The sequence below is a fragment of the Xyrauchen texanus genome, chromosome 46, assembly GCF_025860055.1.
Source record: "Xyrauchen texanus isolate HMW12.3.18 chromosome 46, RBS_HiC_50CHRs, whole genome shotgun sequence".
NCBI classification, from domain to species: domain Eukaryota; kingdom Metazoa; phylum Chordata; class Actinopteri; order Cypriniformes; family Catostomidae; genus Xyrauchen; species Xyrauchen texanus.
The window spans coordinates 19,191,312-19,207,528 of record NC_068321.1 but is presented as its reverse complement, the minus strand read 5'-3'; the positions used below and the strand labels follow the sequence as shown (position 1 = coordinate 19,207,528).

Here is a 16,217-nt window from a genome sequence, read left to right as displayed (position 1 = left end):
ACAATATTTATTTTTTGACGGGAATGAAATTCTCTGTTGCATGGCTGAGGCATTGAATAGTCCTCAAATTCACAATTCTGTTTGCGAAACGGTTAGTTGTAGGCCTACTCTTTTTCCGTTTCCTGAAATTGTTTTGTCTGCAGAATTTTTTAGGGAATATTATTCTTTATCAGCTGAATCAACACTTCATTGTTTTCATTCTCGTCTAAATCAATGGCACTACTTTTGAATCAGGTCTACAACAAAAATATAAAAAGATTTTTGTTTTAATGTGTTCCTATATTAACTTGTAGTTTTACAGTTGTAACAATAACCATGGTCAATGTATTTTAGTGCTTAAATACATAAAAGTGCTTAAAATGTATTTAAAAATAAATGTTTTTTAAAAGGGACCTCTGAAGCAGTGGAATATTTTTAAGATAAGTGGCGATTCCCCACCACCAACAAAGAAAATTCAGTTGTCGTCATTATTTGACTATTCAGAGTTAACTACTATTTTTTTTATGCCATATTAGTTTGAATGCTTAACTTAAAAGCATTCACATAAAAAAATAAATCGCGGGACACGCTGAAAAAAAAACCAAAACCGCTGGAAACAGCGCAACGGTCAAAGACGTCCGTTTAGTCTCTCATGTTTACATAGAAAAACAGCACAGATGGACGCAAAAGCGCGTTTGGTGTGAACGTTTCAGGGGGAACTTTTGGCAGTCACCAGCAAATATGCATGTAGGCCCACAGAATAAATGAAAATTTCACTCAAGTTATTGACTTGACAACTAAATCAGTCAGGCTGGCAACAAACACCATGTGACCAGTGAATTCTGACATCTAGAGCAGAATGTTCTTAACGCTTATTTGAACATTATAATGTAAACAACGAGCAATTAGGACATTATACCATTCCATAGACCATTTGGACAACTTTTAAGTAAATACCGTTGTGGTGAAACCCTTTTCAAAATGTGATGAAACCCAGTTTTATTTAGTTGCTCAAAAACTGAGGCAAGGGCTTCTTGAATTAAACAATATAAATATGAAACACAAGGATATAAATGCTTGATCAAGTAAATTTTCTTTAAAAAAAAAAAAATTACAATTTAATTTGAATTGTTTTTCATTGTGGTACTTAAGTAATGCAAGATGATATACAAGTCCACGAGTACTGGTAATACAGCGCTACCGTAAAAGGATTTGGTGATCTTAAATATTCCAAACGTTGGCAGCAAAAACAAACTGTAATAAATATGGTTTTCAAAGATGATAAAATGCACCGAAATACCAGGAGCCATTTTTATCAGCTTTTCTGAGACACATTGATATACCAGAAGACACTCAATGTAAAAAATAAATAAAGTTAAACAGCACTTTATCCTTCTGAGAAAAACCTAACAGCACAAATTACAAAGCAGTAATTTTCTGTTCTCAAAATACAAAGGACAAAAAGACATCAAATGAGCTTGAACCATTTTGTACAGATATATTTACATGTTTGGTAAGATAAATCATATGAAAATACAATGGAGGAAAATCCTCTATTGGAGAAGGACATTTGTATTGTCATGCTAGTCTAGAGCAATGATGTCGTCGTCATCGTCCACTGGCTGTTGGTCAAGGCGTTTGCGCTTAGACGCAGCATCGTCCATTTCAGCATCATGGTGCTTCCTCTTGCGATTACTTGTCTCTTGGGAAGCTTCCATGGTGCTTGAGGATGGTTCTTCGTCAGAGTCTACGATAAGGACATCATCGTCCTCTGCAGCTGCTGTAAAAATGAGAAAATGCATTAATTGCAACGTCAAAAAGGGATGACTTATGTATCATTCCTTAAAGTCAGTGCAGGTTTTGCCTAAAGTTTGCCAGCTCCCTGTGATTGCCTTACCTTCAGATGAGGTAGAAGGCTGGGCAGAATCTTTGTTACCATTGGTAATGCTTTTCCCCTCCTCTGGGGCACTTAGAACTGGCGCCTTATCTGGGGCGTCACCCACCACTTCAAACTCGACATCCTTTTCTAACTCCTCACTACAATTAATTCCAGATAAATACTTTAAAGATCAAGTTGGAAAAAAAAAAAAAAGTGAAGTTCCTAGCTTCATAGACAACCACTAACCTGTGAAGTATATTGACCAAAAGCGTGTAATCCTGAAGGAAGTCATCTACTTGAAGACGGCTCCCGTTCCGAATCCCAAAGTCAGCCAAAAATGTGTTATTGTTTGCTAAAGAAACAAAACACAGGAACATTAAAACAAAGCTAGGGTTTCTTAAAAGGGTATGATGTCCTCTAGACCCAGAGTTGTAAAATGCACCAGTTTAATTCACACCTTCAGTCTCTCCCTCCTCTGAGGAGATGAGGATTGTTCCTTTTCCATCTTCAATTTGCACATCTGGCGCCACCATGCCAAATTTTTCCTTCAATATCTGAAAAAGTAACACCACAGTTTCAAGATGAGGCAGTCTACTAAACCCAACAATTTAACAAACCAGTAAAAAAACACTGAAAATGCCAGTCAACATTAATAGCAAACCGCTTCATTATATTGAAAACAAAGGGCCCCGTTTACACTTGGCCACTTTGTGCATTTTCACTGATCCGATCATGAAAAGACCAGGTGTAAATGGCCTCCGAAACACATTTGAGACAGATTGCAATCCGATCGCTCAAACCACTTCAGAAGGTGGTTTTAAATGCATTCCAGATTAACTGGTCAAGTCTAAATGCATCTGGCTGTTCAAGGCACATATGAAAACTTTACCATGCCCAAATAGCGTTACATCAGCATAGGAAAAATGAGAAACACAACAACAGTCACCGAATATTTGCATAGGGCTTGCGTCACGCAGTAAATAATAACAATGGAAGAGATTAATGCATGTTGTAGGAGAGACAGAACATTTTTCCTAATTTATTTGATGCAAATCGCTGATCAAACTGAAAATTAACACTAACATGAGTGCAGCGGTGTCTTACCTACAAGAAGGCCAGAGGGGTAAAACACAAAGCATGAGCTGGGCAAATTCACTTGGAATAAAATAAAAGTACATCTTTTAAATTTACTGCCCGGAATTAGCATAATCCCGGAAGTGAACCGTTTTATTTGCATATAGTGCAGGAATTGAAGATCGGATTTACATCCACTTGGCGGAGACACATTGATGTGGTCGTGTAAATGGAGTAAATGGAATAAGCTTTTTCAATCAGATTGCAATCCAATCAGTAAAAACGCATGAAGTGGCCAAGTGCAAATAGACTCAAAGACTTCTTGGCATACAGTATTCCAAATTTTACTTCATTTGTAGCCCTCAAATGGCACTTTTCCACTGCACGTTAAGGTTCGACTTGACTTTGCTCTCTTTACTTTTCTGAGCTTGCTTTTCCACTGCAGTTTAGTGCAGCCTCAACGTGGGTGGGATTATAGGCTGATCGTCATAGATCCTCGGCTACTAATGAGAGGAACGTCTGTACCTCTTTTATTGACCACGGCATCGTTTTGCACACAGCCATTTCTTTTTACAATTCGAAAGTCACGTGAACAAATAATACTGCTATTGCTAACTTTAAAACTAGCGGGTTAATGTCCCGTGTAGCAAATCCAGTGACGCTGGTAGTGACGATTCTCTCTGACCAATTAGTGATCTGCAGGGTTTTGAAATGACATTTAGTATCAGCTCAGCTTGCTTGGAACCTCGACAAAGGTGGTACTAAAAAAGTACCAGATACTATCCAAAGTGGAAAACCCTCAAAAACCGAGCAGAGTCAAGTAATACAGTGCAGTGGAAAAGCCTCAAAATGTGAAAACCAACAAAAACAAGACACTTGTAGTGGATTCTAGGGGCTGTCACTACCTTGTCCTGAAGAGTTAACACAATGGTCTTGTTCACGTTCAGTTTGACTGTGACTTCAGGTTTGCTGGCACACACGTAACAGTTTGAATTGGGTGGGTCCAGTGCGCATGGTACCAGAAGCTTTTTCCTGGGGTTGGGCTGCTTGTTCAAAAAGATCTTGAGAAAAAACATGAAAAGCGATAAAACAATTGCTGAGTACCATCTTAAGCCACAGGGGGGAAAAAGTGTTGCAGGTTACACAGGACATAATGCAAATTGGTTCACACTTGTCAAAAGGTGTGATCAATATGTAGAAGCATTACTGCAAGCTCACTGTGCGACATTTCTCGAAATCGGAGTTGAGAATTTTCAGCGCCTCCAGAACAATGAGACCGGCAATGACCGCATTAGTGGTGGCTATTGCTGGAATGATGTTCCCTGCCATGGCTAGTTGAAAAGAAACAATGGTTTTAAGCCACATTAAATGCAATACCAATATTATTGCAAAATAAAAGTCTGAATTCATGAATTTCATAGCTAAAGTGTCTAGAATTCTTGAGTTACATGACAATAAAATGAAACATTTATTTGAAGCTTTATTTTTTTTTAAATACCACAAGCTCTTAGTCAATTTAGTATTAAAACATCTTTAATAGGCCTAAGCAGGTGTTATTTTTTTTTCCCATAACTTAAAAAAAAAAAAGAGCATTTGTTTAGCACAATTTGTTTTATATAAACAGTACACACTATCCTCTGCTACAAGTATGTTTCTTGCTTTTAAAAATTAAAAAATAAGTAAATGAAAGTAAATGTAAGCGCACTGACAAAACAAGTTTCCAAACACTTACATTTGATATCAAAGCGGCTTTTCATGTTCATACTGAATACGTGCATGCGCAAGTTTGCGGCCGACGTTACGAAGTCCATGGCTGAAGTGTTGTCCTAAAAATATTGACACACAAAAAAAGGGTTTTACACAAACACCTGGTTTCATTGTTTTTAAAGATTGTGCACACAGTAGAAATTAAAATACTAAAATATGGTTATAACGCTATAGATATTTCAGTTGTATGGCTGATATAATACAACTATTCTCTTGTCTGTTGTTATATACCAATATCTAGAACATAAATATCTAATGCCACACTTTTCAAACTGGGGGGCACCAGAGCATATCTGGGGAGGAGCAGACAATGATGATAAATTCACCAAGTAAAATAAAAACAATTAAAATGTATTGTGAAGATGAATAAAAATTAGACCATTGTCCAGCTTAATAGACAGTAGATCTATGGCTAATGTCAAAAGTAGATCCTGCTAATGTCACGAGGTGCGCTTTCAAATATAGGGGGCTCTTTTATGAAATCTCCCTGCTCTAGCTCAGAGTGCGCGTAGAGTAGCTCCACCTCTGTAATTCAAATATTCTGGCTCAGTAGACGTGGTATTTTGAGGGAGAAACAATACCAGATTTTGAGGTATCAATCCGCCGATTGGCCGGTAACTTTTTCTTTAGGAACAGTAGAATACATAGTTAAATAATGGGTATTGGAAGAATCATATTCTGATGCTCGCTGATAATATAAGAAATGTGAGCAAATCAAATCTATTATTAATAGAACTATTTATAGCCGTTAATCACAAACCTGTATGACACATTGCCCAATGAGTCTGTCAGACAGAATTTAAGGTTATTGATCATCATTGGTAAATTTCTCCAAAGCCTGAAATATGATTGATTTTGATAATTAAACACTAGAAGGCAATACCTGATCAAACTTTAAATATGTTGCCAGATTGTACTGCTGTTTCTTTAAAGATATTTTTTGGCATCTTATTTATTACTCACTTGGCTATTATTTTATTTTATTTCAGACTCAAAAAAAAGGTCCATAAGAAACATACAAAGAAGACAGACAGACAGATAAAAACAAAGGATTACTATAATCCATATAAACAATTTCTCCAGTGCCTCCAAAGCAGCGAACTGTACCTAGTACTGCTCTGGTCAGGCCATATAAAAACAATTATAATTTCATTTTGCGAGTCCATAAGTCTCATCATAAATTTATAAACAGCATTTCTTATTACAGCATTTAATGTGTTCACATCATTCTGCACACATAACTGGCTTGTACTGGTCCAATGAGGTACTTTCAAAAGAATCCTAAGAGCATCGTTTTATATAGGCCTAAACAACATTTTAGGGGGGTTAGGATTTGAAAACCCCAATCGTAATATATGTTAAGTTTCAAAATAAAATGAGACATGCCAAGTATATTTTTAAGTTTCACTTTTCTTTTTTCCCCCCATGGTTTACACTCACCTTGTCCCAAACTAGCTCTGCATCGTCACCCTTCTCTATCAACTGAGATCGGAGGGTTTCTACACTGTGTTGGAAGAGCTGAGTGTAACCCTGAACACCCAACACCTGCTGGTCCTTCAGACCTGTGCCACAGGCCACCTCCTGAGAACTTACTATTACACATACACACATACAGTGAGGAAAATAAGTATTTGAACACCCTGCTATTTTGCAAGTTCTCCCACTTAGAAATCATGGAGGGGTCTGAAATTGTCATCGTAGGTGCATGTCCACTGTGAGAGACATTTTTTTAAAAAAATCCAGAAATCACAATGTATGATTTTTTAACTATTTATTTGTATGATACAGCTGCAAATAAGTATTTGAACACCTGAGAAAATCAATGTTAATATTTGGTACAGTAGCCTTTGTTTGCAATTACAGAGGTCAAACGTTTCCTGTAGTTTTTCACCAGGTTTGCACACACTGCAGGAGGGATTTTGGCCCACTCCTCCACACAGATCTTCTCTAGATCAGTCAGGTTTCTGGGCTGTCGCTGAGAAACACAGAGTTTGAGCTCCCCCAAAGATTCTCTATTGGGTTTAGGTCTGGAGACTGGCTAGGCCACGCCAGAACCTTGATATGCTTCTTACAGAGCCACTCCTTGGTTATCCTGGCTGTGTGCTTCAGGTCATTGTCATGTTGGAAGACCCAGCCTCGACCCATCTTCAATGCTCTAACTGAGGGAAGGAGGTTGTTCCCCAAAATCTCGCAATACATGGCCCCGGTCATCCTCTCCTTAATACAGTGCAGTCAGCCCTGTCCCATGTGCAGAAAAACACCCCCAAAGCATGATGCTACCACCCCCATGCTTCACAGTAGGGATGGTGTTCTTGGGATGGTACTCATCATTCTCCTTCCTCCAAACACAGTTAGTGGAATTATGACCAAAAGTTCTATTTTGGTCTCATCTGACCACATGACTTTCTCCCATGACTCCTCTGGATCATCCAAATGGTCATTGGCAAACTTAAGACGGGCCTTGACATGTGCTGGTTTAAGCAGGGGAACCTTCCGTGCCATGCATGATTTCAAACCATGACGTCTTAGTGTATTACCAACAGTAACCTTGGAAACGATGGTCCCAGCTCTTTTCAGGTCATTGACCAGCTCCTCCCGTGTAGTTCTGGGCTGATTTCTCACCTTTCTTAGGATCATTGAGACCCCACGAGGTGAGATCTTTCATGGAGCCCCAGTCCAAGGGAGATTGACAGTCATGTTTAGCTTCTTCCATTTTCTAATGATTGCTCCAACAGTGGACCTTTTTTCTCCAAGCTGCTTGGCAATTTCCCTGTAGCCCTTTCCAGCCTTGTGGAGGTGTACAATTTTGTCTCTACTGTCTTTGGACAGCTCTTTGGTCTTGGCCATGTTAGTAGTTGGATTCTTACTGATTGTATGGGGTGGACAGGTGTCTTTATGCAGCTAACGACCTCAAACAGGTGCATCTAATTTAGGATAATAAATGGAGTGGAGGTGGACATTTTAAAGGCAGACTAACAGGTCTTTGAGGGTCAGAATTCTAGCTGATAGACAGGTGTTCAAATACTTATTTTCAGCTGTATCATACAAATAAATAGTTAAAAAAATCATATATTGTGATTTCTGGATTTTTTTTTTTAGATTATGTCTCTCACAATGGACATGCACCTACGATGACAATTTCAGACCCCTCCATGATTTCCAAGTGGGAGAACTTGCAAAATAGCAGGGTGTTCAAATACTTATTTTTCTCACTGTATATTAACAAAAGTAATTTACATTTATGGCCATTGTTATGATTACAAGTCTAAGTGTTTATATGACCAATCACATGTGAGCAAAAGTGCCCACGCTCCCATTCTTAACAAAAACTCACCATGCTGCTGGATTTCTGTCCAGTCCAGAGGAACTGGGGCTTTCCTCTTTTTCCACAACTTATCCATGGTCAACAAATACATGATGTCGTCTTTAAAAAGCTGAAACACAAAGTAGAACAAAATCAATTTAGACCACTTCTACAATATGTTTTCTGAGTTTAATAAAAAGTCAAGTGAAAATAGTCTAATTGTTATAATTTTGTGGCATTGGTAGGTTTTTAACTTACCTTATTGAAGAGTTTAACAGGATCATAGCCTGTGGAGCGAGCCCATTCTTTAGTGGACACTCTTTTGATATCTCCATCCTGGTCGGAGGCTGTAGCTTTGGCTGCTGCTTCTGCAGGGTTCCCTGTGATCATCAAACTTCACTTTCCAACAAAAATGGTACTAACACCAAGAACCTGTTTACACCAGGTATTAAGATGCATTTCGGGTGATCCGATCATATGTGTTCAGTGCTAAAAACAGGTCTAAATGGGGTCGAAACGTTTCGTGATCGGAATCACAAAAATCACATATGAATGTGGTCAAAAACACGTGACCACATCGGATTTGAGTTGTGAACGCTAATCTGTCCTGTAGGCATCCCGGCAGCAGTGAAGCACCACCCCATACCTGTCAATCAACCGCTGTACTTAAACAAGAGTTCAAACTTTGCTGGTTACGGGCAGCTTTAAAAGGAAATAACCGTCCGATTGGAAAATTAAACAAGCGGAAACATAATCATGAGAGCTTCACAAATCTTCTTCAGTTTTCTTCTGGAAATGTTGAGTCTGGGATTTGATAAAATTTCAGCCGCATCTGGGAGAAATAACACACCTTTATTTTTTCACACATTCCTTGTCTTATGACTTTTTTGCAGTTTATAATCTGATAATAATCTGAGGCAACACCGACAGTGCCGTCATGAAATCAGAGCCCCCCCCTTTCAAATCCGAACACAAGGGGTCAAAGAAGATGCATTTAACAACCAGGTGTAAACAGCGATGAGTCTTACCTGATCACATGTGAACGGATCATACGAGACGAATCTTAATACCAGGTGTAAACAAGGTCTAAACCACAACATGCTGAACATTTAGTCCACTTGCAATACGAACAGAACTTGTCAAATATAAAGTTTCCAACCATATAGAAAAGCTACTTTCACTGATAAACCAAACCCTACATTTATACTGCATGTATTTTTAAGCAGAAACTAGAAACTAAATGATAAAATGAGCAGGTGTTATTGTGCAGCTACTCACAGGTGGCCTCGGGGTCTGCTGTGTCAGGCGAAACCTCCTGATCTGCATCCTCCTCGCCAAAAAGCTGACTGTAAAGGCAAATTACCAAGGCATGTCATGGGTTATGCCAATTACTTCCAGTGGACAATAATTAGAATAGCTCAACAATAATAAAAAAAGCCAATACTTTCTAAGCATTCACATAAAGTGTTAATTTAATAAGAAACAATATTAATTTGTTATTCCAAATGAATATTGGAGAACACTTACTTGAAGAGGTATTTGGCCCACACGATGCAGTGAATGGGTTCAGAGGGCGTGTTGCGAATGGTGCACCCTGGGAAGGTTTTCTGTGTAGGTTTCGGCTGGCACTCGTAGCATTCTGTCTGACCCTGTGAATTGGAAATTTTCCAAATGTGAAAACTGTTATTCACAAACACCTATCCAAAACATTATTCCTTGTGCAACCTTTGGGATATTTTTGTCTTTCATTTTTTGATCATTTTGGCTGTTAATGCCAACGTCATACATTTTGCCAAAGGTGTTCTTATAATACACAAATTAGTTACACTCAGGACCTTAAGGACAAAAATGTCCCCATTAAACTGCAATATTTGATTCCAGTGCCATTAAAGCATAAAATCATGAATTCTATATTATGCATGCATTGATAGACCTGGCAGTTTTGACACAAACATTTTTGTCCTCTAAGGACCTCCGAGTAACTTTTTTAAATTGATGCACAAGGGTTAAACCAAAGCTTTTTTCACTCTTAACCTTGAAGAGGACAATATTTGTCTACAAATTGACTGTTGTTTTAACACATGTGCCTTGCCTTCTTGATAACTGTAACCTGTCCCAGATACCCCGCTGTGCCACTCTCAATGAGGGGAATGTCTGCAGCCAAACACATCCTGTTGACGTGATTTCTGGCCGCTGCAAGGACAACAGAATAACAATCAGTGGAGGCAACATTCTAATTTAGTTGGAACAAAAATAGTACTCACATTCACAGAAGTCTGTCTTCAGTGAACAATACATACCTCTATTATCCAAAGCATTCATGACAAGTTGGAAATTCCGGAAGAATTCCACATTGTAATCAGGGCTGTAACAGATATAAAAACATAAAGAGAAAACAAGAGAGCCATCAAACATTTTGATGGTAGATTTATTTAATGGTCTCTTAAAAATATAAGTGAAATAGCAGCTAAAGACCAAAGGAACTCTTGAAACACACAAACTGATATACTGATAATCAGTTTTATCATTTATATAATAATTTATACAATTTCTCACACTTTTTGACCATTTAATTTCCTTGAATTCTCAAATTGTTCATGATTATTGAATAGGATTTTTTAAAAGATTTTATATTTAGAAGACTCACTCACAAACAGAAATTTCTAATGAATAAGATATTTTATGAATATTCACTATAATAATCTCCATGACCATTAATTTAGTTTAAGTGATTTCACTCACTTCATGATGCTGTCATGGTAGGCAGTGATATTCGCAGAAGGGCAAAACCTAAGCACGCTTTCTTTGGCAACCTAAAACACATTGAAAAATCATTGGCATCTGACATATACATGTAATTCATTAATACATGGCTTGAAGTTTGTTGTGCCATTTACCTGAGCTTTGGACTTCCCAACATGTTTCTTCTGAAACAGGAATTGTCTATTGAGGTTGCTTACATCAATGGTGTCCAAGTCGATCTGTAAACAGGAAAGATCAATGACAAACAAATGCTACAAGCTGGTATCAGTCTAAAAAAAAAGAAAATTCACCATGATAACATTGAACATTTAATGTTTCCATCTTGTTGCAACTCCATGTCTTATAAACCGAATGCATGGTCTATACGCCATTTAAACAAGCATATTTACAGTTCAAATGTATTACTTCCTTTATAAAGGCTTTTTCTTAACTCTGATTTTCATGTTATTTCATTCAGCTGGTAAAAATCCCACACAAAATTTGACTTGATAACCAATTTCCACCAAAAATGCAATTGTTGCAACTATTGTTTTTTTTTCTTCTTTCATTTTCATCATTGTTACTGCTCTAAAATTATAACAAGCTGGTATGTTGTTTAATAGAAACTGGTTCAATTTCTTGACATTTTAATTTCTTTAACACCGTGGTGTCCAATAGAAAGTTAGGAGCAGTGTTGGGTGTAATGCATTACTAAGTAATTACTATAATTAAATTACTTTTTTCATTGAAAATTTTTTAAAGTACATTCTGATGTAATTGTATTAAATACTGTAAAGACTATAGAACAATTCTATATAAAACAACAGTGAATTTAAAATCTAAATTGAATATCTAATCTTAAAATATGTTTTCTAATGTAACGCTGTTTGAAAGAATTAAAAGAACAATTTCAAGTCTATCCTTTTTCATCTGGTCGAGGTTGATAAGGGTTTTATAAAATAATTAGTAATAAGCAATTACTTTTCATACAGAGTAATTAGTAAACTAATTACAATGTAAATGTAATTAGTGGTTAGTAATTAATTACTTTTTTAGAGTAACTTACCCAACACTGGTTAGGAGCTCTTTTGCACAAATAAAAAAAAAATCCGCCACTAATTTGACGCTCTCGCCGCTTCTGGTGTGAACGCACTGTTAAGAAAACCATTGTTACCATGTTAACCGACTGTTGAACGCCACAGAACATGGCGCGAAAAGGAAGTTCTATACGTCTACGTTTGCACCTGCAGCAGAAAACCCCTACTGAAAAACAAAATGCACCAGTATAACGCATGACTCTTGTTTTGTGCCTCTTTTTCATTGTAGGTGCTTATAAACGGGGGTCGGGTGATAATGGGGCCTTAAGCATCCAGCACAAAGAGAGTCCACCTTTCTCCGACTTACCACTTCAATATTCTTAAAACCGGTGAGGACCAGGTTTTTCAGCAGCTCGCAGCCGATGCCTCCCGCACCGACCACCAACACCCGACAGGAGGAAAGAGAGTCGGCAAGCTCTTTGCGAAGAGGTCCCACCAGTTGTGCCATTGTCGGCTCGGCGTTTCGCGGAAGAGGAGCAGTTTGATCCTGCGAGGAAGGAAGATTGCGCGCGGCCAGTACGCAGGCGCAGAGGATCCAGTGCGCGCGTAAACTCGGTGGAGTTTGAACTGGCGCACTCTGCTGGTACGGCTGAGCTCGAGGGATTTTTTTTGTTGTTGCATAGAGACTGAGACTGTGGCGTTGGGGACGAAACCTCCTTCTAAATAAATAAATGTGAAATAATTTAATGAACAAATAAATCAACACATTCATGCATGAATATTTAAATAAACAAACAAATTAGTTTTTTATTGATAAATGGACTTAATTGATAAATGATCAGTATTGCCTTTGAGCATTTTTGTATGGTAGATATAATCAGGGCCATACCATGGGTTTGTGAGGCCCAAGACAAAATCATGAAAATGGGCCCTACCGGTGTGAACATTTTAAAAACTTTAAAACATTATTTAAAAGCACCTAAAATATGCTCTGTAGATGACCAAAAAATAAAAACAAAAAAATTTCCAAAAATAGTTTTCCCCTCATGAAGATGTTAGGTTTAAAGAATATTCCAGGTTCAGTAAAAGTTAAGCTTGATCAACAGCATTTATGGAACAAAGTTGATTACTACAAAAATAATTTTCGACTTCAAAAAAAGAAAAAAATCTGGGTTCAAGGGAAGCACATAATAGGGAATTGAATGGGTGCCAATCCATAAACATTAAAATACTCACTATTTTAAAAGTAACAACAAGACTTATCAATATGCATGTTCATGATTTTAGTGTGATACATTCATTTAATAACCTTTTCTGTGAAAAAGTTATAACCAACTTTGTTGCCATGACGATGTAACACTGTAAACCCTAAAACAACCTTTTATAAAATTATAAGCTTCACATTTCTGCCTTTAAACTCTCCAACTCTTTAAATTGGCCCCATTAACTTTTGTTTTTGTTAGTCTCATGGTAACCTCAATTGTTGCTTTACTTAAAGAAAAAAGGAGAAGTGAATCAACAAATTATTTTTGTGGTAATCAACATTATGCCACAAATGCTGTCGATTGACCTTAACTTGTATTAAACCTGGAATATTCCTTCAAAAAAATGCATGAATGCATGAGGGAAAGTGTATGTTTATCTTCGTCTAAAACTCTTCATTTGTGTTCTGCTGAAGAAGAAAGTCATACACATCTAAGATGGCATCAGGTAAGTAAATAATGAGAGAACTTTTGGGTGAACTATTCCTTTAACATTAGTAAATGCATTAGGTATCGTGAACTAACAATGAACAATAATATGAACCAAGACAAATATATGCTGTAAAATTATAATTGATAAAAAAATCATATTGCATTAACAATTGTTATTTTAGCACATGCAACATATAATGTTAAAAATGCCTTACAGTGTGTAAACATTTACATAAACCAACTGTGTTGTAAAATGATTGTTCATTGTTAGTTCATGCTAACTAATGTTTTTAATTAATGTTAAGGAATAGAACTGTATTTTAAAGGTTTAACCATTACAGTATACAAAAAAAAAAAAAAACTGTTTAAAATAGTTTTAGATGAAGAAAGTATGTCACAACACAGGACACTGCTTGGAGTGCTTGAAATTTTAACTACCACATAATGTTTAAAGACCGTTGCCGCAATAGAGAACATTCAATTCTCAGTTGTAATATTCTATTCCTTCTACCCCAGGGAGGACTTTTGTCTTATTGTGTACAGATACAATGAATATTATAGAAAAGAAAACAAAAATATCACAAAAGTTAAAAATAACATAAGGGTGGGTATTATAACAGAATTTTACATTTTGAGGTAAACTAATCCTTTAAATGGTGACTCCCTTTTTAAGCACAGACCTTAACATGCCCAAAATAAAAGACCATAACCAGAATAAAATGGTTGCGGTTCATGAACCCTGGTATGGTTTGAAAGAAGACACTTGGGAGATTGTTATCCCAAGAAATAGTTAGAAAACTCAAATTTATTGTAAATTATTTGCAAATAATATTTCAAATACATGAAATTGTACTTGACACAACCTAAAAACACAATGGAGTCAAAGCCACAGGTCTTACCATGTTTTTGCCAGGGCTGAAATAGCAGTAGGCAGGCTAGGCAGTTGTCTTGGACCTTCATTAGTGGGGCAGGAAAAGCACAGGGGGGCACTTTTCCCTCCACCCAAACCCCCACCCCCAGATGGATGGCAAAATGCTTCGGGTGAACAGCCACACTTCTGGCACGCAGCCCCGCCCCACCCCCTCGGAAAATTTAGCACCAACCTGACCTTGGTTTCAGTTCAAATATGAGTGTTATAACTCTCCTACTGTTTGTTTTACAGATCATTTTCTAAGACAATGTCTAGTGAATTTTCAAAAGCTAGCCATATGACCACATTCATTCAGTTCACAGCCTAACCCATTTACACTATGCCCACATTCTCTTTCACAATAATTTTTGACATTATGAATCACGTCCTGTACATGACATATATTCATACAAAAGTTTGCAGTTAGTGGTAAGCAGTTTGCAACCGAAGTACGGACAAAGCAACATTTCTTTTTGCGGCATATAACATTATTGTATTGAAACCTGGAATATTCATTTAAGCCCCTTTTTTTACTTCACAAAATGTTTAATGAAAGGCGTGTTAAAGGTGCACTCGGTGACGGTCGTGTGGCAGCGGCGCTATGCGAGGTGCGGACGTGTGAATGGCGAACTCTGCGTACTTTGCTAGTTTTAATGCTATTTTATGTCATAAACCGGTGAGATTCGAGACACCCTGATTCTTAAATGTTCTAGGAAGACAATGATAAAGAAAATCTAAATCTCCTCAAGTTCTGAGACATTAAAAACATTTACGTGCTCAAGCTGACTCCCCTCAGAGGCAGGCTGGAAGCCCCGGATTCAATACGGATGGTGAACTGAAAGAAATCTGGCATGAATTAATGAACGTGTCGGCAATGTGGACGAAGGTTGTTGCAGACTTGGAGGATTTGGCTGTAATATGTCGATCGATCACTTCCATGGAGGCGAAATTCTTGGTTACGAGAATGTCGGAGGTCGAAAAACTGATTGACTATCTGTAGTCATCGGAGAGGGAATTTGTTAAATGCTAATCCACTAGAGAGCAAGACAGACTTGTAACGTGTTTGGAAAAAACTGGAGAATTTGGAAAATCATAATCGACAAAAGAAATTGTTGGAATTCCTGAGCATGAGGAAGGCAGAAATATGGTAAAATTCCTAGATGAGCTCTTCTGAGTTTGTTCAACATAACAGGCCATAAGCTGGAAATCGAGCGAGCTCAGAGGGTCCCGGCTCGGAGATCCGCTGAGAGATATGGGCCCGATCAATTCTGGCCAAATTCTAAGATCATCTTATAAAGATCTTATGCAAGGCGAGGAGTAAAAAAAAGCTTTCTTGGAAGAACCACAACTTTGTCTTGTTCCTAGACTTTGCAAATTCGAGAGAAACGTGAATCAGTTAGGGAATGCAAGAAATTCTTACATCAATGGAACCAAACCAAACTGAGAACTGATACTAAGGATGGGCGTAGAGAATTTACATGCCCACAGCAAGCACTGTTTTTCATAAAAACATTGGAGTATGCCATTTGGTGATTTTCATGTTGCCGCCTAGTGGACCTACTCATTGAACATACTCTTGACTGTTCGAGGAAGCTGAGCGCCTTTTCTTTTTGTGTTGGTTCCGCCTAGCAGCTGGAGTTTGTTTTGTGTAATATAATTTCTTCGGGACAGCTTGTAGATGAGTCTGCTCGTGTTGTGTGCTTATGCCTTCTTTTGGGTGGAGTTGGTTTTGTTGAATATTTCTTGAAGGAAATTAGAGTGAGTTTGACTGCCCGAAGAACTGAACAGCCCGTTTTTTAGTTTTTTCTTTGTGCTGGTTCCGCTAGTGGCT

At 37.6% G+C, this 16,217-nt stretch overlaps 1 protein-coding gene across 1 annotated transcript; it reads right to left on the bottom strand.

Annotated features, from left to right (window-relative positions):
* Positions 1-968: 968 nt before the first annotated feature.
* LOC127638247 (SUMO-activating enzyme subunit 2-like) lies at positions 969-12,323 on the bottom strand. Its single transcript, XM_052119689.1, has 17 exons — positions 12,150-12,323; positions 10,901-10,984; positions 10,746-10,816; positions 10,304-10,368; positions 10,096-10,196; positions 9,531-9,652; positions 9,282-9,349; positions 8,262-8,383; positions 8,034-8,133; positions 6,140-6,291; positions 4,665-4,758; positions 4,151-4,263; positions 3,838-3,993; positions 2,316-2,412; positions 2,105-2,210; positions 1,877-2,016; positions 969-1,759 (listed from the first exon to the last, which is right to left on the bottom strand). Exons 1-17 carry the CDS (start codon positions 12,288-12,290, stop codon positions 1,563-1,565), a joined length of 1,929 nt encoding a protein of 642 aa, XP_051975649.1. The 5' UTR covers positions 12,291-12,323; the 3' UTR covers positions 969-1,562.
* Positions 12,324-16,217: the final 3,894 nt, after the last annotated feature.